This window comes from Megalobrama amblycephala, linkage group LG20 (genome assembly GCF_018812025.1).
Source record: "Megalobrama amblycephala isolate DHTTF-2021 linkage group LG20, ASM1881202v1, whole genome shotgun sequence".
Taxonomy (NCBI): Eukaryota; Metazoa; Chordata; class Actinopteri; order Cypriniformes; family Xenocyprididae; genus Megalobrama; species Megalobrama amblycephala.
Genome location: NC_063063.1, coordinates 23,755,902 through 23,779,233, shown reverse-complemented (window position 1 = coordinate 23,779,233; position 23,332 = coordinate 23,755,902). Strand labels below are relative to the sequence as shown.

The 23,332-nt window shown below is 36.1% G+C and overlaps 2 protein-coding genes across 7 annotated transcripts in view; one reads left to right on the top strand and one right to left on the bottom strand.

The window, feature by feature from the left end:
* Positions 1-71: 71 nt before the first annotated feature.
* On the top strand, positions 72-10,483 carry tmem235b (transmembrane protein 235b). 2 transcript variants are annotated; one of them, XM_048170001.1, is made up of 5 exons: positions 72-759; positions 994-1,050; positions 1,225-1,362; positions 8,936-9,176; positions 9,700-10,483. In XM_048170001.1, exons 1-4 carry the CDS (start codon positions 588-590, stop codon positions 9,169-9,171), a joined length of 603 nt encoding a protein of 200 aa, XP_048025958.1. In that variant the 5' UTR covers positions 72-587; the 3' UTR covers positions 9,172-9,176; positions 9,700-10,483. The 2 variants fall into 2 exon arrangements, with proteins under 2 accessions (XP_048025958.1, XP_048025957.1); XM_048170000.1 differs by having other exon boundaries at positions 8,936-10,483.
* tha1 (threonine aldolase 1) overlaps positions 10,475-23,332 on the bottom strand; it is a 34,811-nt gene continuing 21,953 nt past the window's right edge. For 4 of the 5 annotated variants that reach the window (XM_048169996.1, XM_048169997.1, XM_048169995.1 and 1 more), the window contains exons 6-7: positions 14,232-14,424; positions 10,475-13,441 (exon numbers count right to left, since the gene is read on the bottom strand). In XM_048169996.1, the coding sequence (XP_048025953.1) occupies positions 13,134-13,441; positions 14,232-14,424 (501 nt within the window). In that variant the 3' untranslated portion in view covers positions 10,475-13,133. The remainder of the gene's footprint in view (positions 13,442-14,231; positions 14,425-23,332) is intronic. The other variant, XM_048169998.1, reaches the window with a different exon arrangement.

Here is a 23,332-nt window from a genome sequence, read left to right as displayed (position 1 = left end):
ATTTAAACCCAATTTTCCATTGACGTGCGTGCTTTTGTTTTTGTGTTCAAATTGCTCTTAGTTACACTAATCTTTAAAAAAAAAATAATAATAATCTTTACCCAGTAATCATGAATTAGGCTACTGGAATAATCATGGAAATTCAGTGTGGAAAGACATTGTATCAGTATTTTTGATTTATGATTATAAAAAAAGATGGATGGATAATGCCATGAAGGGTGTTGGTCATGCACTGTACGTCATGTTTCCTCTGTGCCAGTCACGCGTAATCTTGCGCTCATTGTTAGTTGGACACAGACTTGCACACACCGTTGAGGAATAAATGTTCAAGCAACCAACGTTTTCTCTTAAAACCACACAATTTTTCTGTTAATAACACCTTGCATGTCAGCATAAGTTGTCGATATCTTGGATGGACAGTCAGCATCACTTATTCCAGCTGTCGGGCGCGCGTTTGATTTATTCCATCAGCTCCTGGGACCTCCGGGTACAGCATCCGATCGCGTCGCACAGCTAAAGCCTTTCGCAAATGGTATGGTTTTCAGCTTAGTTTTGGGGTTGTCGGAATCGCAAATATCCTGTCCGATATGAAAATGACATTCGGTTTCGTGGTCGTCAGCGGGGGTTTAACTGGTGTTCTTAGTTTCAGCTGTTTAGCGCTCGCCATTGGAACCGAATACTGGTACATCATTGAAGACAAGCGCGCGAACCACACTGACCCGGAACGCAGTAACTCTGGACTTTGGGGAGTTACAGAAGGTATGGCGCTCGTTATCATTATCATGACTTTACCTATGAGAAGCTTTGAACGAACTCTGATCGTAGTCCGATTATATGTTTTTTAATAGATGCATTGGTAATATCATGGTGTGTAGTTCACATTTCATTTGACTAATGAATTTCCAGGACTTTTTCTGTCTTAACTGAACAAGTAGGCATAAAATGATTTCAGAGACTGCACTCTGGTGATTTGCTTTGTGTTTTTGGCTGTAGATGTCCAAAGTCATACAGAAGACAATGGATATTCAGAATCAGAAAGGCAGATGGAAAGTGAGTGTTATCCTTTTCATAAACACAATGACCATAACTCTCTCAAAACACTGCTTATTGTACTGCAATTCATGTTCCATAATGAAATATCTGGCTATAGGCTATCTGTATCACTGAGCCATGCATAAAATGTTAGTTTATTTTATAAGCCATTTCTGTGTTTACTTCATTCAGTCATGCATAAGGTGATTGCCATCTTACTGCCCCTGAGTCTGGTGATGCTAGTGTTTGGAGGTATCTGCGGTCTCGTCAGTTCCCTAGCCAGAAGCCGGACACTCCTGATCGGATCTGCTTCATATTTCCTCCTGTGCAGTAAGTCTGACCCACTCAATGTCATGCTCAGTTAACAAACATATGGGTCAATGACGTGACAGGTCATTTTTTGACCAAAGGCCTTAATAATAATTAAAAAAAAAACAAAGATATGACATCCAAAGTATGTAAGGTAGTACTTAGATCTCTTTTATTGAATCCAAAAGGTTTTAATTATATTTTCCTACATATAAAGGTATTTTAAAGATTTTGAAGTGTCAAAAGGTCAATACAGCCATTTCATTTGTGATTAAAACATCTTAAAATGTAATAAATGTATAAATCTTTTATTCTGGTATGATTTTATAACAGCATATATCATAGTGCAAAATGGAATCAAAATTATGTGTAGAAGTCGTTGCTTTGTTATGAGAAAGAATGTCTGGAAAAATGAGTTTCATTGATGTCATTCGGAGTAACGAATATAAAGGGACCATTTTGGATCAAGTCATGCGGTCAATATCATGTGACAGGATGTGATATCATTCAGACACCTGTAAAGGACCACATGGTCATGAAGCAAAGTAACTAACTCTCTTTTAACTATTTGAAAAATTCATGTTTTCACTTGCTCATATGCATGTCCTGAAACATCAGGTCATTCGGTACAACCGCTATAAAACATGGAAAATGTTATAATATTTTAAAAACTTGTATTAAATATAAAATGTTTAATAGTCCTTTTGCTAGCAAGCTAGATATTAGCCTGTTAGCATTGTTTGAAAATATCGTCATTCGGAATCGCCAAAAGTGTCATTCGGTAAAACCAGAATTTTGGTTAAACCGAATGACTTTTTTGGTGACACATTTTGTCCATCTTGTAAAAAATGACAAAAGCAGTGTTAATTGATTATAAAAACCACACAATCTCATTGATAACTCATTCATAATCTCATATCACTTCCATCTCTAATTAGTAATCATAGGATTCATTCATGCTTTTTAAATGCCAGATTAGGGTTATGGACCTCTTGAAGTAGCCTTGACCTGGCCACCCCATGTATAAAACTCTATTTCCAGGGGTTAGAACTAAGATATGCTGTTGTTGTAAAATTAGCCAGTGTTGGGGAAAGTTACTTTTAAAAGTAATGCATTACAATATTGCATTACTCCCTAAAAAAGTAACTAATTAAATTACTTTGTTACTTTTTTTTTAAAAGTAATCTGTTACATTACTTTTGTTTTACTTTTTCTCACCTGGGCTGGGCTTGCTTGTTTGTTTTTTAATAACAACAACAAAAAAATAATATTTTTGGCAAATGTTAAGGCCTATTCACACCAAACGTGAAATGAATAAGCCTCCGGCAAATCTTTCAGCTGTGCTGCCATTCTGGATTAAAGAACAATAGGATACAGGAGAAAGCAGTTCATCACTCTTATTTCTAAATCTAATCTTAAATCATTTTTGCTTAACAGTGAATTAGATCATTGAAGGTCAGCAGCAAATACATTGGTTAATAAAGTGAGATTAAATACATAAAGTATATTTGTGTTAATTATTACAGGTATACGTACAATTCTGAGATTGCATTTCACTGTTTTTATTCATTTTGAGGAATGCTGAATGTTTTCGTGCAAGTGAGATGAATAAATGCACGTTCACATTTAATCTAGAACTATAATAATCATCATGTTTACACACAGCGCACACAACTCCTCTGAACTTTATTTCTCTCAACATGGAGACAGGAGAGCTGCCAGTCAATAAATGTCAAAAATTAACTTGTGTTACTTATTTGAAAAAGTAACCTGATTATGTAACTCAAGTTACTTGTAATGAGTTACCTTCAACACTGAAGTTAGCTATAGTAGTAGGACAGTTTTGACTGTTATTGTTTGTCTGGAGATGGTGTGCTGCTGGCAACTAACAACCAACTCTTATTTTTTGCGAAGCATTATTTCCTTCACTTCAGCTATGATAACTCTTTCATGCATTTTGGGGGCGGAGCAATGAAGGGAGGGTGTGTTTGTTTGGGTTGATTCAAATATTAAGTGTTTCTCAGAAATTGCTTACTGCACATTTCACTTTAAAAATGACAATTTAACTGTAGGTAGCACAAATTGTCAGAACACCGGGCTTGTCTGGTTCGTTTGACTAGTGTGATCGCTCCGTACCGTCCCCGGTTCGTTTAACAAGAGATTGTCTTATTATGGGGAGATGAGAAGGTCTGGGGTTTTAACATTGGAGTAAGTGTAAAGGCTAGCTTGGATCATGCAAGTCAACTCCGCCGTTCAAAGTTTTGTGAGTTTATCAGTAACCATTTGCGTTAAACAGTACCTTGTGCATTAGTCTTGTGAATAAATGTTCTATATTTGGTGTTATATCACTCATAAAAGTACAGTAGGACTGCAGTGTTTGTGGAATGTGCTTTACTGAGCAGGAAAAAAGAGCGCAAATAGCTCTACTAGTTGTAAATTACTAGTCACATTACACTAAAAACTTAATTGTAATTTAAAAAATATTTAATAAATTAAAATATGTATTTTTTACCTTCATTTATTAAAAAGCATCATATCATCATCATTAGGTACATGGCAGTTATAAATCATTACAATTCAGGTTTAGCCTGGCGGAAAGAACGTGTCATTTTTCAATAAAGGTCCCGTTCTTCGTGATCCCATGTTTCAAACTTTAGTTAGTGTGTAATGTTGTTGTTAGAGTATAAATAAAATCTGTAAAATTTTAAAGCTCAAAGTTCAATGCCAAGCGAGATATTTTATTTAACAGAAGTCGCCTACATCGAACGGCCAGTTTGGACTACATCCCTCTACTTCCTTCTTTAATGACGTCACTAAAACAGTTTTTTGACTAACCTCCGCCCACAGGAATACACAAGAGTTGCGTTTGTAGAGTGTGTTTGTCGCCATGTCGTCGAAACGCTGTTATTTTCATCCCGCAGTCCAATCACCGGGTCTGATTCCGGCTCAGATTGATAGGGTAAAATGAAAGACATGTTTACAATAACACTGAGCGCGTGCATCTCCACGTTATGGTAAGAGGCGTGACCTTTCCGGGCAAGGTTCGCTAAGCTGCTGTCGAATCACAACACAGGAACCGCTGGCACAATCAGAACTCGTTACGTATTTCTGAAGGAGGGACTTCATAGAACAAGGAAGTCATCAGCCCGTTTTTATGACAGTGGAAACAGGGGTATACAGATAAGTAAATTATGTGAAAAATACTGTGTTTTTTTACACGCGAAACATGAACACATGTTATATTGCACACTATAAACACAATCAAAGCTTCAAAAAAACACGAAAAACGGGACCTTTAAACAATATACAATATAACATAATATTTATTATTATTTACTTTCTCTGTATTCATTAAAATGCATAATATCAGCGTTATATATGCATACATGCAGTTATAATAGTCATTAGAATTCAAGTCTTATCATAGCTGGTAAAACCTGAAAGCTAAAGAAAGAAAACATCGATTTTTAAAAAAAATATATTTTTGGACCGTACACTTTTCAATTAGTTTAACTAAATCAAGTATATTTAGGTTTATAACAAATCTGTCTGGACGAACGCAGACAACGTAATTAACATTCATGAGCCCAACAACAGCCTGCTAGTCATTAGTGCGACACGTTATGCATTGACAACATGCCATATACCTGAAAGAAAAAGCGAGCAAAAAGAGAAGTCTTTGACTATTGTTAATTTTGTTGGATAGAAAATACATTTTACAAGTAAAATTAAACTTGTGTCTGAAGACTGATGGGGTGCAACACAGATAAAAAAAGTTCAAGTTCAAGCATTTGGCTGTGCAGTTCACTGAATGACATTCAAAAACTGGAAGGCTGAAGGCATTATTCACCTAGAGTAATTGTTATGTCAGAGTCTTATGGGACTGAAGTTATTGCGTTTCATCGTTTTCCTCTCATGTAATTGATAGGATAATACAGAACGTCCCCCCAGCTGTGATTGAAATCGACAATCTTAAGGTGAAAGGGAAAGGTGAAACCAAAAAAGATCCGGGTAGATTTATGTGTAGCATAATACAGCCTCCAGTTATTCTGACCATGCATCAGTCTCTCATTTAAATGTGATGATATTGCTTTTGTTCTTCAGACAGTAAACACATGTATAAGAATAAGAAAATAAAATGGAATAATAATCCATGCTGAGTGCAACCAGATCTCATTTCCTGAGACCCCTGCAAGAAATCCCAAAGCAACTTAAGAATTTTGCTTTGATCTTCGTACATGCACACATAGATATTGTTGAGACATAGCTGGCTTACTCTTTACCCCGACACCAAACGGCTTTTCACAGCCTGCATCTGAGAGTGTCCTCTCACTATGTAGCCTGAAGGCATATGACTTGAATAAAGGTTTCCTTAAAGGAGCCAGCCAATGATTCCTAGCATTTACCACCATGGTAATAAAGAGCGCATGGCAAGTGTTTAACACGGTGAAGCTTGGAATGTAAATGAGAGGGTCAAATTTTAGCATCGTCTTTATTTTTCGGCATGTCCTCTATTTATTTTTTTGGATTGGTTATCACGGACATTAACGTTGTGAAAATGTGGATGCGATTTTGAAGGAATATTTTTACATCAGAGAATTTCACATGTACCGCATTGTTAATGGTCTTCCGCTCATAAGATGATGCTTTTAAGAAAATCAGTGCATCCATTCACCAGGCTGTGACTTGTTGAAACACAGTGCTATATAAAAATAATCAGTAGTTTCTGGAGAGTACAGACTGTTTGTTCTAAATGAACCGGCAAATGTAAGATCAAAAACAAGTCAGTGTGTTCCTGTCTAGACTCTCGGCCGTGCTAATTAGAAACTCTCTGTTTATTGGCTCTTAATTTTATGTGCATATTATGGCTGATGTGGAAATCCATTCTCATTTTGTCAGTGTTTAATTAGATGTGATTTTTGCTGCTGTGTATCCACATCAGCACATTCTGTTTTAATGAAGATTTGGTAATAATGGCTCACGTCTTGGAATCATCAGGCGCACCAGGGTGCCACAGGAAACTAGTTTGACTTCCTCCCTATTTACATCGCTCATGCTGATGCTTCTCTTAATTCTGAGAGAGCGGATGCCGTAGACTAGTCGTGTGTTTATGGCTCTGTGCTTACAGTAAGAGCGGTGTTTAGGGAGACAATCTCTGAGAATGTGTTTGTATTCAGTTCTGGTTCAGTTGATCAAAGAAAAAGACAAATAGGTTTTGGTGCTTAAAATATGAGTTTATTAAACTAAATTACAGTGCAAATATTATGCGAGCTTTAGCAATAAAATATTTGTGGGAATGAGATCATTGGATCCAGATCATTTAGCACTGGTGCAAAATATGCCATTTAAAACTGAAGCAAAAGCTTGTTAAAGATCTGAATCAGTACTCTTGTTGTTAACAAAAAATATTTTGCAACTAGGGCTGCACGATTTATCCTGATTAAATAACACGATATTTGGCAAAGGCTGCGATTATTTTATGCACAGCTTGTCAGAGCTGTACGGCTCTGTGATCTGTAGTAAATGCTTCTCCATCTGAAAGCCAGAGGGCGCTCTTGCGTAGAAACTCCAAATATGCCCTGCCGCAGAAGAAGATAACACGCATCATATCGCTGTAGCTGAATGAACAGAAAATTTAAACGCTTTGATTAAACATGACTAATAAACACACGATTGCCTTATTCTGTGTAAGAAGCCACATCATCTCACTCGCTCAACTGTCGTTATGAAGTGAGTTTGGAGTAAAAACATGTTATTAAATGTTGTCTTTTGTTGGACAAGATGTTAATAAATGCTTCTCATGTCTGGAAAGATGTTTGATGCTTTTTCAAATGTACATTACAAGTGACTCAAACTCGCAGTGCTTTTAGATGGATTAGCATTTGGCCATAGTTCATTGACAAGCTGCGCAAAAAAAATAAAATAATCGCAGCATTTGCGATTTCATAATTGCACTAAGAATCGCGTTTAAGTTCAATGTTATTTTTCATATCGTGCAATAAATCGTACATCCCTATTTGCAACTTAGGTCACACTTCAGTGTCATTAAATTAGATATAAAATATCAAACCAAGTGGCATCTTCAAACAATGACAAATATTTTCTCAGAAATATATAGTTCAGTCATGAAACTCAAAGCTGACCTCTTTGGCCAATCATTCTGTTTGTTCTATCTACGTAACCTATTTATTTATGTCCCGAACCAGATCAACTCTGGTGCAACAGGCGATGGGAATTTTACTAGCCCTCCACCTTCCCCAGCACCACCTGCCTAGATCTGCTACGGGGGTCTCCCTACTTTTCTTGCAGCAGCTCGAATTCTACTCACCATATTCATGTGCATTTTTTAGTAGTATCCTTCACTCATGCAGGAGCAGCAGGATAGCAGATCTAGTCCATCAAGACTTACACCGCGTCTACACCGAACGAGACAGCTCCACACCACAACAGCTAGAAGCTGTCTACACTGGATGCGACAAAGTTACTGTTGCAAATCCATTTGTCCTTCCTATGAGAAGTATCGTGAGTGCTAGGGGTATGTCATAAATAGATTGAGGCATCAGTTAACTGTGAGAGTTTTACACTGTTTTCATAAGTAGAATACGGAAGGTGGTCTGGCGGAAGCTAGATATTTTACTTCATAACTTGTTAAATATGGATAGTTTTTTACACAAACGCATCACTTCGCTTCAGAAGACCTTGATTAACCCCACTGGAGCTGTTTGGAGTATGTTTATGGTGGATGGATGTGGATGGAAACACTTTCTTCAGCTCATACTTGTTGATCCCGCTCACTGCCATTATAAAGCTCAGATGCGTCAGGATATTTATTAATATGTTTATGAACGACTGAAAAAAGCACAAATGTCAGGGCATGTCAAAACTTCTCCAGGGCCCCAAAAATCCTCAGACCCCTGAGGGTTAATATATCTCCGGTTGTGTTCATCAGAAAGAAGAAAGTCATATACACCTAGGAGAAACTTTGCGTTCCTCCTCAAAACTTTGCGCTCTTTGCGAGCGAATCCAAAGTTTCTCGGGAGAATGCAAAACATTTTCAGGAGAACATTTTCCTCCTATCTCATATTATTTCTTCCATCACCATGTCGCTAGGGGCATGTGCTATTTATTTATTTTCCAAAAAAGAAAGATAGTACAATCTCGCTTTACAAGCAAAACATTTTACAAAAAGTTGTTAAAGGTACAAAATACCAACACATCAGAGACTTTAAATGCTGCCTGGATTAGGCTTTATTATTTATGACTGAATTTATGGCATTAATAAAACCACCACAGCCCACACACAACAAATGTTCTGTCAGCTACTTGTCATTGATTAAAAGAAATTGCCAAGAAGCATAATAATAACAGCGACTGGATTTTAACGTTCCGTTAGATCTGCTGAATCAAGACTGATTGTTGTTGAATCAAATTCATTTTTAGCCCACAGATAAATGTTAACCGTCTTAAAATCCATCTACAAAGCAAAGAGTGTCTTGTAACGTCTGATAGAACAACAAGATGTTGTCTAAATGATGCTTAATTGGTTTTGTTTGTGTGGGTGCATTCATGCGTGCTTGTGCATGTGTTTTCTCAGGTCTTCTCACTCTCTCTGGGGTGAGCTTGTACATCGGGTACTCTCAGAAGGCTCTGGAAGAGACTGAAAGGCGGATGGGCCGCGAGCAAATGGCTCAAGTTTACACGTCATACGGCTGGTCTATGGGCATGGCTTGGATCTCCTTTCTTCTGGAGGTGATCACTGGCCTTCTTCTACTGCTGGCTGCCAGGCTGGTGCTTTCAACTCAGTATGAAGAGTCTGTCGCTCCCATATAGAGCAGGTTTGTTGAACCATACATGTCCATTTCAGGCAAGGTAGACAGTATTTGTCTCCTCTCTGTCTTGTTTTGTTAGCAAAAATACAGAACCTACACATGTACATTACCGGTCTAAATTTTAGACACACCTATTTATTTCTATTATGACTGTTTTCCACATTTTAATAGATAGTAAAGTCATTAAAACCATAAAATAACACAAATGGAAGTAAACTCAAATGTCAAAAGAAAACAATTGTGGTGAAGATATTCATACATAAGCATTTCAAGAATTTCATACACTTAAGGTCATGAGAAACATTCAGTTGGACAACCAAATTGCCCTTGCAAAATGGTGCAAACTGCCTGTAAATTTTGTTCAGTTAATATTTCTGTTAGTGGTCATTTTATTGTATATAAACTAATTCAAAGACCAACTGATTATGTCTGGCTCATTTTCATATCTTTTGTAGATAATTGCTACTGTAATTGCTAGTAAATTTCATGTGTTTGTGTCTCTCTTTTATGCTGGGCTCCTGTTTTCCAGTATTCGTGTTTGCTGCTTTTCTCTTCCTGTTATTGTCCTTGATTTCACATTATGAATGGAGCATGTAAAAGAAAGCGTGACATTGCTGTATGTAATTTACAGCACTCCATTGTTCATTAAATATGTGTAATGTCTGAAAAGGTCTTTCTGAAAGAAATTCATTTGAATTCTGCAATTTGATTTGCTTTATATCTTCTTTGATGTTTTAAATTCAGGCTTCTGCATCTGATCTGTAATTTATTTGCATGGTCCAGACTGTCTCTTTTAGAAACAATGTGTATCTAATCAAAGTTATTTCTCTCACATTTCTAGCAATTAAACCAGAAGAAGCTAATTTAATTTGCAATGCCAATATAGAGACATCCCACAATCCCTGAGACTTTGATTGTCTTGTGAATGGTGGTGTTCTTGTAAATACTGTTCTCGCAAACAATGTTTTGCTTTTAATACAATTTTCTTATTTATATTTGTTTCTTGAGTGTGTTGAGTGTGTTTCTGCTGTTGTTTGTCAAATAGTTGTTATAGTTGTCTTAAAGAGCTAGTGCTTTATGAAAATCTCTGTTGACTATCATTCTGATTTTGAACATTATGCTTTTAGATATTTGTCAAGATTAAATCTTAACTGAATTGTCTGTAGATAATGGTTGTTTGCATGTTGTTAATTCTGGAAATGACCTTTCTGACCTTTTTACAAAAATGTATAAAGTATAAAATATTTGTCCATCAGAGGACTGGGAAAACATTTGACTTTGAGACAAATAATAATAGTAATATATCAGGGACAACTGTAAAATTTTTAATTCTTAGTATATGCCCTAATTTTGATTACACACAGAAACAGCTTTAAACAACAGAAGAACACATGTGACTCACGGTCATGACAGTCAATAAATTAAGGTGCTTTTGGCACACTTGGCTGAATTTATGAATCATAAAGATTGTAATGTATTAAGAGCGCAGCAGTGGGTTTAATTTTTTTTTTTCTATGCAGGATAACAGTAACAATAGACGTCAGGGGTCTACTTTAACCCTCTCAGAGGGAGACAAGCTCTTGCAGAGGCAAGAAATCAGAATCATTCAAGTTCATTTTCAGGTGTAGAAAGAAAATTGAACAAGTGAGTGATGAAACTACCTTTTTTGATTCAAGCAAAATATTGGTCTTGGTGCTTCTTTCCAAACTGAAACTGATTATTGTTAATTTGCATTATTATTATTTGAGTAAATTACAGAGAATTCACTTTAAGACCAGGCTGGTTTGAAAGCAGTACTGCATCCAAAACAAATGTAAATGTTTTTTGTTGAATTATTCACAACCTATAAATTGTTTTGTTACCATGCCTATTTTTGACATCTCTTAGATGAATACATTGAGTCCAGTAATAGCACTCAAGCCCTCACTGAATAATTTTGAATTTCTGTTGGAGCCAATCTGTTTTTGTGGCCTCCTCCATAAGTAGCTGATTAGTCCACCCCATCAATCGTACACGGCCCCATCAGAGCCCTAGCAGACCACACAAGGCTAAAATTAATGTTCCGTTGGTGTGGCCTCGTGGCTCACTCCATAAAGGCAGTATTTTTCCAGCATGAGATATTTCTCTCATATATGCACTCTGTTGTATAGGGTATTTATGCAACCACATGCAGCACACTTGGTCCAACTCAGTTTGGTCCAATTAAATTGAGTTGGTCCAACACAGTTTGGGCCAATAAAGGAGAAATCACATTTATTTTCTAAAACCAAAATAAAACGGAACGCATTAAAATTGCAATAAATCAATGTTGACATAAACCGCCTCTTCAACGTCTACAGTTAAGCTGCTCAAAAAGAGAATAAGTAAATCAATATCCTCGAAAAGGTCTCTTCAGTATAACAGCTAAATAATATAATGTAAAGTAAAAGTAAATAGTCAAAGCCTACTTGCACTGGACTTGCTGGTTTTGGCCTCATCAGCAGCTGCAGCCATGTCCTCATCTCATATATGAAATGAGTGATTCAGCAACTACTTGCTAATGCACTCACTCACATTCGCGTAAAGTAGCTTCGTTGACAAGTTTGAATGAGTAAGGGCAAAACGCACAAGATATAGTACCTTCAATGCCCTGTAGATGGCGATATCACTTCTTTTGTAGTAGAAAAACTACTGCAGAAAAAAGTTAGGTGCCATGCAAAATGTAGACAATTGCATTACTCATCAGAAATGTATTGGAGTAAAATGTACATATACATAGTCAAAAATGTAGTCAGCTGAAGAGTAAAAGTTGCTAATATCTTTGATAATACAACTACAAAGTAGCCAAATAGATAAAGTATGGTAACTAATTATATTTACTCAAACACTTTACGCCACTACTTTTGTCACACTTCATTACTGTATTCTCAGGTCTTTCCCACAGAGGTGTATGACTATAAGAATTTGGCCTGTGTGTCACTTTATATTGAGAGCCCAGTGGAACAGGTCATGACTTAAGTGTTCCCGATCACTAAACCAATGTATATGAATGGGAATACACATCAGTTCGATTTTTACTCATTAAAATTTGTAGGGGCGCCAATAATTTCGGCACACATATTTTGGAGAAAACAAAATTTATTCCACATTTATATTTTGTGTGAATTAACTTCAATGAAAGGTTAGGTTTTTTGAGAATATTTTGAATTAAAGACTATGAAATTTTCACAGTCAGTTTTGCTCATATTTACCAAGCGTGCCAATATTTGTGGAGCCCACTGTACTTCAATGATGTTACATACTTTAGAATTTCATATAGTTTTTTTACATTATGGTAATGAGAATATAAGAACAAGAAAGTCAACTGTCATTAAACTAAAGTCAAAAAAAAAAAAAAAAAACCTTAATGGGTCTCAATCTTCATTATCTTTAAGCAAAATGTAACTTTTTATTCCTTTTAATTTTAAAATGACATACAACAGTCATTTCATTCCTCCTGCATGCTGTAGTAATAAAGTTAACTGTGTTATCAGCCACGACTAGATAGTGGCCCTGAGCCCATCGTGATATCCACTGCAGTAAATCGCTGCTTTGTCGTCATGACGATCCGTCTCTACACTGAATGCGTCTCATCCTTATGGGGAACTCTTATATAACACAATGATAAAAACAATAAAAACTGCCTATAATGTATAAGTCCTTAAACTGCATCTGGTGCTCAAAGTATGCAGTTAAACAAGATTCAAATGTCAATCACAATAGTTTATTGTGAGAAACCATTAAATGTGTGTGTGTGTGTGTGTGTGTATACACACTAAGTGGGCGTACTATACCTCTCACTGCTGAATTAAGTGGGTGAATGTTGGCTGTCAACCAGGAGTGCAAAAAAGTTAATATAATTATGCTTGTTTTTGCAGTTTTACAGTTTTTAAATGGTCCCTGAGACAAAAAGACTGGTGTAAAGACACCCGTGATTAGCTGTTCTCATGCTGCCCTCATAGACTTGAGCTTGTGCTGTTGGGCCACAAACTGAGCCTTCTGTATAGCCAGCTGAGTGTCTTCCTCGCTGATGTCCAGATGCCACACAGCCCTAACTGTGCCCCCGATATGAGGGAACATCAGAACCTGGACCCCCTGTCCCAGAGCCTTCACCTCCTCTTCATCTACAGCTGCCATCCGCTCGCAGAACTCCGCTGGGCTCATTTGGTCGTCCCGCAGGCAGATCCTCAAAATGTTGGTTTCCACAGTGCTCAGATCCACCTGGTACAGAGGAGGGTCACACTGTAACAGCGCTACAAGAGACAAGGTGAGAGACATTACATCAGACTCTTGAAAACAGAACTGTGGATATTTACACAAAAGGAGACATTTAAAATGATAATAACATTTTAAATAGGCACTGAATGGGGACTACAATTTTTAAGCTTCAAAAAAGGACAAAACAGCACCAGCTCCATATGACTCATGCACTATATTCCAAGACTTCTGGAATCATACAATTACTTAAAAAAAAACTATCATTTAAGTCATTATTCATTGACATAACTGAACTGTTAACTGCTGCATTCATTGAGTCAGTGAGTTGAACTCAAGGACCGAATCTGTCTGATTTGTCAACAGAATCATTAAAACAATATTTTTTGCACTGTGGAACTTGACAGCAGCCCTCTGAAATGACTATTGAAAAGAGTAGAAAAAATACACCTTTTGTCTACCCTGGAAGAAATAACTTTAATGGGTTTCTAAGAACATGAGAGTGACTAATGACTGCTATATTTGAGTGAACTATTCCATTTAATTTTTATTTATTTATTCTAATATCTTCAGTTCTGACTTTGTTATGCTTTCAGTTTCGGATTTTTTCAGCCATACAGGTTTAGTATGCATTATTGCCAAATGAGAATACACATAATTACATGACAAAACGGTGGTACTAATTAACTAATTTCAGCTACTGCGAATAAGAGTATTTTATATGCCTAATATATTCTTTTCTATTGTAGTAATGCATCATATCTACAGACTACAGTGCTTGTGTGGCGTCTTGCTGAGAGTTCAGAAAAACCCATGAGGTTCTGTCACCTTGAGCAAAACGTCTGGCGTTCCTGTGGTCCTCCTCCAGTCTGCCAATCATGTCTGACAGGGCAATCTTACCAGCTGCTGCTAAGACACCCACTTGGCGCATTCCTCCGCCAAGTGCTTTGCGGGCACGTACTGCTCTCTGTATGAAATCTTTTGACCCACCTAGCATGGTGCCCACAGGTGCCCCGAGTCCCTGCCACAAAGCAAATCAGATCAAATGAGCCTTTTTGTTTCTGCATTGTGTGAGATTTCCAGCTCTTTGCATGAAATTTAATAGATAGGGATAGAGAAAACAAAAGAGACTCTGCAAAAGAAAACATATGCACTGCAGTGCAATGCAGTTCAGATATAATTATTGTACTGAACAAGTTTACTTAGTATCCACCTTAAAGGTGCTAAAGAGGATGTTTTGTTTTATACATTTTTGCAATATTACTTGAAACTGTCTTTACTAACTGATAAAAGACTATTTATTAGGTGCACTGAAAGGAATAATATTAATATACATCATCTGTGCACGAGGTAGGGCCTTAAAAAAACATCAGCCAATCGTTTGCGCGATCATCGCGTAAACGATTGGCCCTCTGGCTTGTCAATCACTGCCGTGACGTTCCTTGTGAGAGATGTGTGCGGCTGCACGCTCCAGTAACTTTCCACACTCCACAGGCGCCGCATGCAATGTTTTTGTCAGGAGACAGGAGTAACAACTACAGATTATGAGTTACCTGCGGTGAGTCCGACATAATGAATCCACTAACACGACATAGCGAATGCCAGTGGTAAACACTCGTGTTCCAATACGAGTGTTTACGAGTTTTGGGAGGCGTTCCTTCGAACGAGGGGGGTTGTTCTTACGCATGTGCTCATTTCAAAAACTCAGTAACAGTCTTTGGTTTCTCAGTCGACGAAAAGATCCTCTTTAGCACCTTTAGTGCATTTAATATGCTGAGGGTCATTCACACAGAACATTTTAGCTGTGTCTGAAACCACTCCCTATCCACTATATAGTCCACTCTATCGGGTGTCGGCCATTTTGTAGTGGTGTCCGAATTCTGAGTGAACGACTTCATTCCCTACATTCGTTCACTACTTTATACCCACAATTCTCTCTGATTTCGAGTGTACATTCGATGTACACTTGCTGAAGCGCTATTTCCCAAAATCCAATTTTTTTACCTTTTTTTTTTTTTTTTTTTATTAATCACTACTTGAATAAAACCTACTAAAATGTAGGGGGACAATATTATATAGATGAATTAAAAAAATAAATTATATTAATAAAAAAATTATTTTTATTATTAAAATATTATGTAGGCATTAAATCAATTTAATGTGTTTTACTAACAGCAATGTGTTTTAATAATTTGTGGCACTGTTAACTCATTAAACTTTAAAAGATGATAATTTAGTGGATGATTTAAAAAAAAATCGTTAATCATAGGTAGCTTATTCAAATCATAACGGTCGCCTGAGCGCGCTCAAAGACCACATAATCTGTGAGCGTGAGAATTTCTAACAACTTTATTAAAAAGGATAAATACATGAAATTAAGTACACTTGTTAATGTGTTTATTTTTGTTTGCAGTATTTTATAGTATTAAATGATTATGAACACATTAAGCATGACAAAAAAATTATACAATCGATTAAACTACAAAGCTGGCACAGAGGCATGTATGATTACGAAATTAAAGTCATTATGATTGTTATTGTTATTAACATTGTTTTATAATGTAAATAACATGTAGGATAAAATAGTTTTATCGCGTCGAGCCGTTTCTGAGACAGATATCTCCGACGCACAGTGTATACGTCAGCGTCCGAATTCACTCACTTCATTTCGTTCACTCCATACAGATATAGTGCACTCAAATGCCATACACTATATAGGGTAGGGATTAGCGAATGAGTGAACGAGTGAGCGGTTTCGGACACAGCTTTTGTGTTAAAGTGTTTTTAAACTCATGAAACTTTGCACACGCTTCAGGGGCCTCATTTATAAAGCATGCGTACGCACAGATTTGATCTTAGAGTGTGTGTACGCTTAAATCCACGCCAACGCTCATATTTATACAAACGGTCTTTGACGTGGAAAAGTGCTTAGCTCCACGTCAGGGTCTGAGCAGACATACACACTTTTCCTGGTCAGATTACTGCAGGTTTTTGGAAATCTAAGCTATTCTTGCAGCTCGCCAAGGATTTGGATGATGACTGGTGATCTTTTATATGTAAATGACATTAATTAGGTGTCGTTTAAAACGCGGAGAACTGAAACCATTCAAGATCATTTGCGATTTATAGATTTCACATCTGAAAGAGGCGTACGCTCGTTTTCTGTGTGTACGTTCATTCTATGAATCACACGTACGCACATCTGAGAAATGATCTTAAGATCAAATTTAGGACGGTTTCAACACAACATTTTACACTGCGTTCCAAATTATTATGCAAGAGACAAATCAGTAAGATTTCTGTTCAATAAACATTCAGATTTTAGTTTTTCTAAGAAAATGTTTGTTTGTTTATTTATCCATGTCTTTTTAGATAACTGGTATCAATCTCAGACAAAATAATTTGCTAGATCTATGGAAACCCTACTTAGAGGTTGTTCCACATTATTAAGCAAGTCACAGTTCTCATGCAATATGGGGAGGAAGAAAGATCTTTCTGAAGATGAAAAGCATGAAATGATGCAATGTTGTGCAAAAGGCATGAAAACAACTAATATTGTGTGAAACTGAATGGAGATTATCGAATTATCATAAGATTTGTGAGTGATTTAGAGCACAGCAGAACTCGGTCATATAAAGGCTTATTGAGGAAAGTTCCTGTCAAAAAAATTAATTGTATTAAAGGGGCAGCTATAAAAAAGCCAGTGTTGAGCAGCAAACAGGTATTTGAAGCTGCTGGTGTCTCTGGAGTCTTGAGAACCTCACCATGCAGGCTGGCAGTTGTGCGTAAAGATGCATTTTAGACACCACTAACCAAACCTCACAAAGAGAAACATTTGCAGTGGGTTTAGAAATAAATGAAGACTCATTTTTAAATAGCTTTATTCACTGACTAATGCCATACTACAATGGATGGTCTAAATGGATGGATTTCTTGATGGTTGGTGAATGGCCACCACGTTCCAACAAGACTGCGACGTCAGCAAGGAGCTGGTGGGTGATGTTTTGGGCTGGAATACTGGGAAGTGAGATGGAGGGTATTAAAATGACTTTTGCAAGATATGTGGAGTTCATAACTGGCCATTTTCAACTATGGTATAAAAAGGAGGATAGTGCACTATTGTACAATGCACTATGCACTATCCCATGCTGCAAAAAAAACACCAGAGCAATAAAACTGTTTGAAAATGTATTTCTACACCCACTGTAAATGTTTCTCTTTGTGAGGTTTGGTTAGTGGTGTCTAAAATGCATCTTTACGCACAACTGCCAGCCTGCATGGTGAGGTTCTCAAGACTCCAGAGACACCAGCAGCTTCAAATACCTGTTTGCTGCTCAACACTGGCTTTTTTATAGCTGCCCTTTTAATACAATACATTTTTTTGACAGGAACTTTCATTAATAAGCCTTTATATGACCGAGTTCTGCTGTGCTCTAAATCACTCACAAATCTTAAGATAATTCGATAATCTCCATTCAGTTTCACACAATATTAGTTGTTTTCATTCCTTTTGCACAACATTGGACCATTTCATGCTTTTCATCTTCAGAAAGATCTTTCTTCCTCCCCATATTGCATGAGAACTGTGACTTGCTTAATAATGTGGAACGACCTCTAAGTAGGGTTTCCATAGATCTGGCAAATTATTTTGTCTGAGATTTAATACCAGTTATCTAAAAAGACATGGATAAATAAACAAACAAACATTTTCTTAGAAAAACTAAAATCTGAATGTTTATTGTACTGAAATCTTACTGATATGTCAATTGCATAATAATTTGGAACGCAGTGTATAAATGGGGCCCTAGAAGTGGTGAAAATCTACTTGTAATATGTGGGTTTCAGAATTGGCAAAATGGCTCGATAGCGCCACCGACAAAATTTTCAATTAAGCGCCCTTCGTGCTACATTTCACATACAAGTATGAAATTTGGTAGACACATCTAACAGCCCAATACCTACAAAAAAAAATCTGAAAACCCAACAGGAAAGGAGATATTTTGAATTTTGCTCTGCAAAATTTTTGCAGTTTTTGCCATTTTCAGACGTTGTACTTTAATGAACACCTTCTAGAAATTTTATCAGATAAACATCATATTTGGTCTGTCTAATCTAAAGGCCTTTGCAACGTTAAATTGTGAAGATCTTAAGTTTTCACTAAAGGGCGTGTCCGTGGTGGCCTGACAAAGTCTGATGTTTCAACATGAAACAGGAAGCTGTTGTAAGTCAGGCATACAATGTCCGACATGCCCCAAAGTTCAGGTTTTATTAGAGTCCTGGCGTGAAGACATCTACATGCCAATATTTAGTGTCAATATGTCAATATTCAGATCTGCGGGCAACAGGAAATTACATGCTTTACACTGTAATTCACTCCCCGAAACACATTTAAATATACCATGAAGTACTAAACATGCTAGAAACATGTTAAATCATGCAACACTTGGCTACATGCTAATGTATGCGATTAACACCACAAACTGGAAGTAGTGGTCCTGGTCTGAAGACATCTACATGGCAATATTTAATTATGGTCAAAGCGCACATCAAAATGACTTTGCCATACCCACTTAAATGCATGTCGCCCACTATTCACTGTTTTCCTAAGGCCACTGGGTGGCAGTGGCCCCGGGTGCAAGGGCCCTTTCATTGCTTCTTGCAGATACCATTATTCCCATTACCATAAACAATACCATTATCGTCTCTGTGTAAACTACAAAAAAGTGAATTTGTGAAAACTGTGACGTCATTAGGGCTGGGCGATATATCGCATGCAATTGTCACGCGCATTTCGTCAGTAAAGCCGGTTCCCTGATTACCGCTAAATCGCCATCACCTGCTTTCAAATGGAGCGGCATTTAATAGACAGAGCCGTAGATCACTGACAAGCTACGCAATATCGCGTTCAATATCGCAGATGAATCGCCTTCGATAATGAACGCGATATTGCGTAGCTTGTCAGTGAACTACGGTTCTGTCTATTAAATGCCCTCCATTTGAAAGTAGGTGATGGCGATTTAGCGGTAATCAGGGAACCGGCTTTACTGACGATATGCGCGTGACAATCGCATGCGATATATCGCCCAGCCCTAGACGTCATGCACATTGCATGTTCAGTCTATAGGCACATAGTGATTTTTTACAAAGTTACATCGCCAACTACTGGTCTGGCATGCACAATGCAGTGTTTTTGTGATCCTTGAAAGGGGATTGTTTTAACAACGTTGTAGTCTATATGCGAAAAATGCAAAGGAAAAACTTTTCTGTTTTTAGTACATCGTTGATGTGTAAACGTACCCTTATAAATATTTATATACTATAATACTATTTATTAGTATTTTAAATTGGCTTTTACTTTTTTTTTTCAGTTTTCATCTTCTGTTTCTTGTATTTTTTATGTGCTTGTGACTTTTATTATTTTTTGTAATGTCTTTTTAGCTTTCATTTATTTTTATTTTAGTTTTAATAATTTTAGTACTAGAACTTATTATTTCAGTCATTTCAAAAAACTTTCTTAAGTTTAGGTTTTTCATCTAATATTTTATTTTAGCTTGATTTCAATTAGCAAAACCTATTTTTAAAGTTTTAGTTAACAATAACAACACAGCCCTGAAATCCACTTATAATATTAGTAAAGTTGTTTTCACATCATATACAGAGGTAATGAGAGGACATCATTTTGCTGGTCATGTGATCTCAGCATGTTGGCTCCTATAAGGTGACTTGCTCCATGCAAAATAAAACCCATCTGGTGTGAAAACCCCTAACATGTCTTATATTCATATTTGCATGTATGAATAAAGTATGATGTATACTGCACAACGTACAAACCATTCAACCATAACCATAATTTATCCCTAAAATCAGAGGGAAATGATAGGTGAATAAGAATGGTGTAGAAGCCCCTATCCCTTGTTGTAAGCATCAACATTAACTAAAAAACTATCCCTCAAATCTGTTTGGTTGATTGGAATGTTGTTTCAGGAACATGTTCTACTTGTTGAAATCACATTAACAATTAAAATATATGAGCATACAGGCACACATTTATAAAGGACACCTAGATGGTTGCTTTTTCCTCAAACGTCTGTAGTCAGGATAAGCAGCAGTGATTTGATATTCATAGCTGTGATCTTTGTCTATAAGCCTCAATTACATTTAATGTCTTTCAGCGAGAGGGAAAAAGGAAAAATCAGCGACAGAGAGTAGCCTGTTTCTAGCTAGATGCAAACAAGGTCTGTAATTAAAATGCAAATATGCTTGTTGACATCTACTCCAAGGATTTTGTTGAGAGTTGAGAGTGATTAGGTTTTACTTCAGGGTCTCTTAAATCGACTTTGTGTATGTGATGATCTGAGTTTGTGATGTTGAGTTCATTCCGGGGGAGTAATGAGGGAGGACATTTCAAATCCTAGATGATACGATATGATTACAGGTGTGTTTTCAGAGGAAAGTACCATTGACACTGTTACGATATGAATAAAAATAAGGCTTGATTATCTGGACGTGAGACACCTTCAGGGTGCAGGTTATAAACCATACGAGCACCGACTTTAACAAGGTCATTTTCAATGCCTCTCACTTAAACTGATTTCTACTGCTTTTTGGTGGAAAACTCTACAGATGGTCTCTCACTGCCTGGAGATGTTTTGTTCAAAATGACTGAAATAACTTTCCCAGAAAAGTACTTCCAGGAGCATGAAAAATACTGCTGGTTTATAATAAGTACATTTTTCCTATTATGAAAATCTCACTACTATGTTCTAGGTGAATTGGTTGCTGCACTTGCTATACAATTCCAATTACCAAATTATGTTTTCCTCTTTCCTCTTTACTGGCCTACCGGCAGCTACAATAAAACAACCTACATTGTGCTGAAATACAGACTAGCTATTCCAGAAAATTATCAAAACAAATATACACGCACTACCCTTCAAAAGTTTTGGGTTGGTAAGATGTTTTTATGTTTTTGAAAGAGGACTGTTTTAAAAAATAAAATAAAAACAGTAATATTACTGTTTTTATTTTATTTTTTGAAACTCAAAGGCGAGAGGTGAGTATTAAATGTAAACAGTTTATTGACAGAATGAATGAGGACAGATGCAGGGAATAAACAACCAGAGTGAGGGAAGAGTGGATGTGTCCAAACAGTTAAGTTGCACCACACACACCTTGATTATTATGGAAGAGGATTAGGGCCAAGCAATAATAAAAAAATAAAACCATCTCGAGATTAAAGTTGTTAAATTACGAGAAAAAACGTGTTAAATTTCGAGAAAAAAGTCGAAATTAAAAGGTTGAGAATAAAGTCTTTAAATTACGAGAAAAAAGTCATTAAATTTCAAGAAAAAGGTTGAGATAAAATGTTGAGAATAAAGTCATTAAATTACGAGAAAAAACTTGTTAAATTTCGAGAAAAAAGTCGAAATAAAACGTTGAGAATAAACTCGTTAAATTTCGAGAAAAAGGTTGAGATAAAATGTTGAGAATAAAGTCATTAAATTACGAGAAAAAACTTGTTAAATTTCAAGAAAAAAGTCAAGATAAAATGTTGAGAATAAAGTCTTTAAATTACGAGAAAAAAGTCATTAAATTTCAAGAAAAAAAGTCAAGATAAAATGTTGAGAATAAACTTGTTAAATTACGAGAAAAAAACTCGTTAAATTGAGAAAAAGTTCTCATTAAATTATGAGAAAAAAGTCGTTAAATTACGAGAACAAATTCGTTAAATTACGAATTTGTTCTCATAATTTAACGACTTTTTTCTCGTAATTTAATTACTTTATTCTCAACATTTTATCTCGACTTTTCTTCTCGAAATTTAACGACTTTTTTCTCATAATTTAACGAATTTGTTCTCGTAATTTAATGACTTTTTTCTCGTAATTTAACGACTTTTTTCTCGTAATTTAATGACTTTATTCTTCACATTTTATCTCGACTTTTTTTCTTGAAATTTAACGACTTTTTTTCTCATAATTTAACTAATTTGTTCTCATAATCTAACGACTTTTTTCTCGTAATTTAATTACTTTATTCTCAACATTTTATCTCGACTTTTTTCTCGAAATTTAATGAGTTTTTTCTCGTAATTTAACAAATTTATTCTCAACATTTTATCTCGACTTTTTTCTTGAAATTTAACAAGTTTTTTCTCGAAATTTAATAACTTTAATCTCGAGATGGCTTTATTTTTTTATTATTGCTTGGCCCTAATCCTCTTCCGTAGATTATTGCTGAAACAGATGATTAGTGTATCTTATCTTTGTAGTAGCAGAAAAGATGATTATGGGAAATGGAAGATGGGGAATCCAGGGAAACAGGAACACAGATGAATGGAGAACAGGAAGATGATCCAGTTTTGTAGATGTAGGTAAGTAGATGCAGGTAAGTAGCAATTAGCAATACAGGCAATCCAAATGTAGACAAAGAAGCAGTCCAAATTTGCAAGAACGAGGCCAGACAAGGCTTTTGTTAGTGCATGCAGGTGATTACCAGGGAGGATTGTGGGAAATGTGGTGCACAGAGGAAACAGGCATGGTGACTGGTTATTCTGACAGTAATATTAATAGTAATATTACTATAATAACAACAGTTTTCTATTTTAATATATTTATAAATTAATAATTTATTCCTGTGATGGCAAAGCTGAATTTTCAAGCATCATTACTCCAGTCTTCAGTGTCACATGATCCTCCAGAAATCATTTTAATATGCTGATTTGGTGCTTAAGAAACACTTACTATTATTATCAATGTTGAGAACAGTTGTACTGCTTAATATTTTTGCTGAAATCATAATTTTTTTCAGGATCCTTTGATAATTACAAACTTCGAAAGAAGTTTTTTTTAAATATACAGTCCACAGAAATTAAATGCATTTTAAATGAAAAAATCCTTTTAAATAATGAATAAAATATTTATATTATT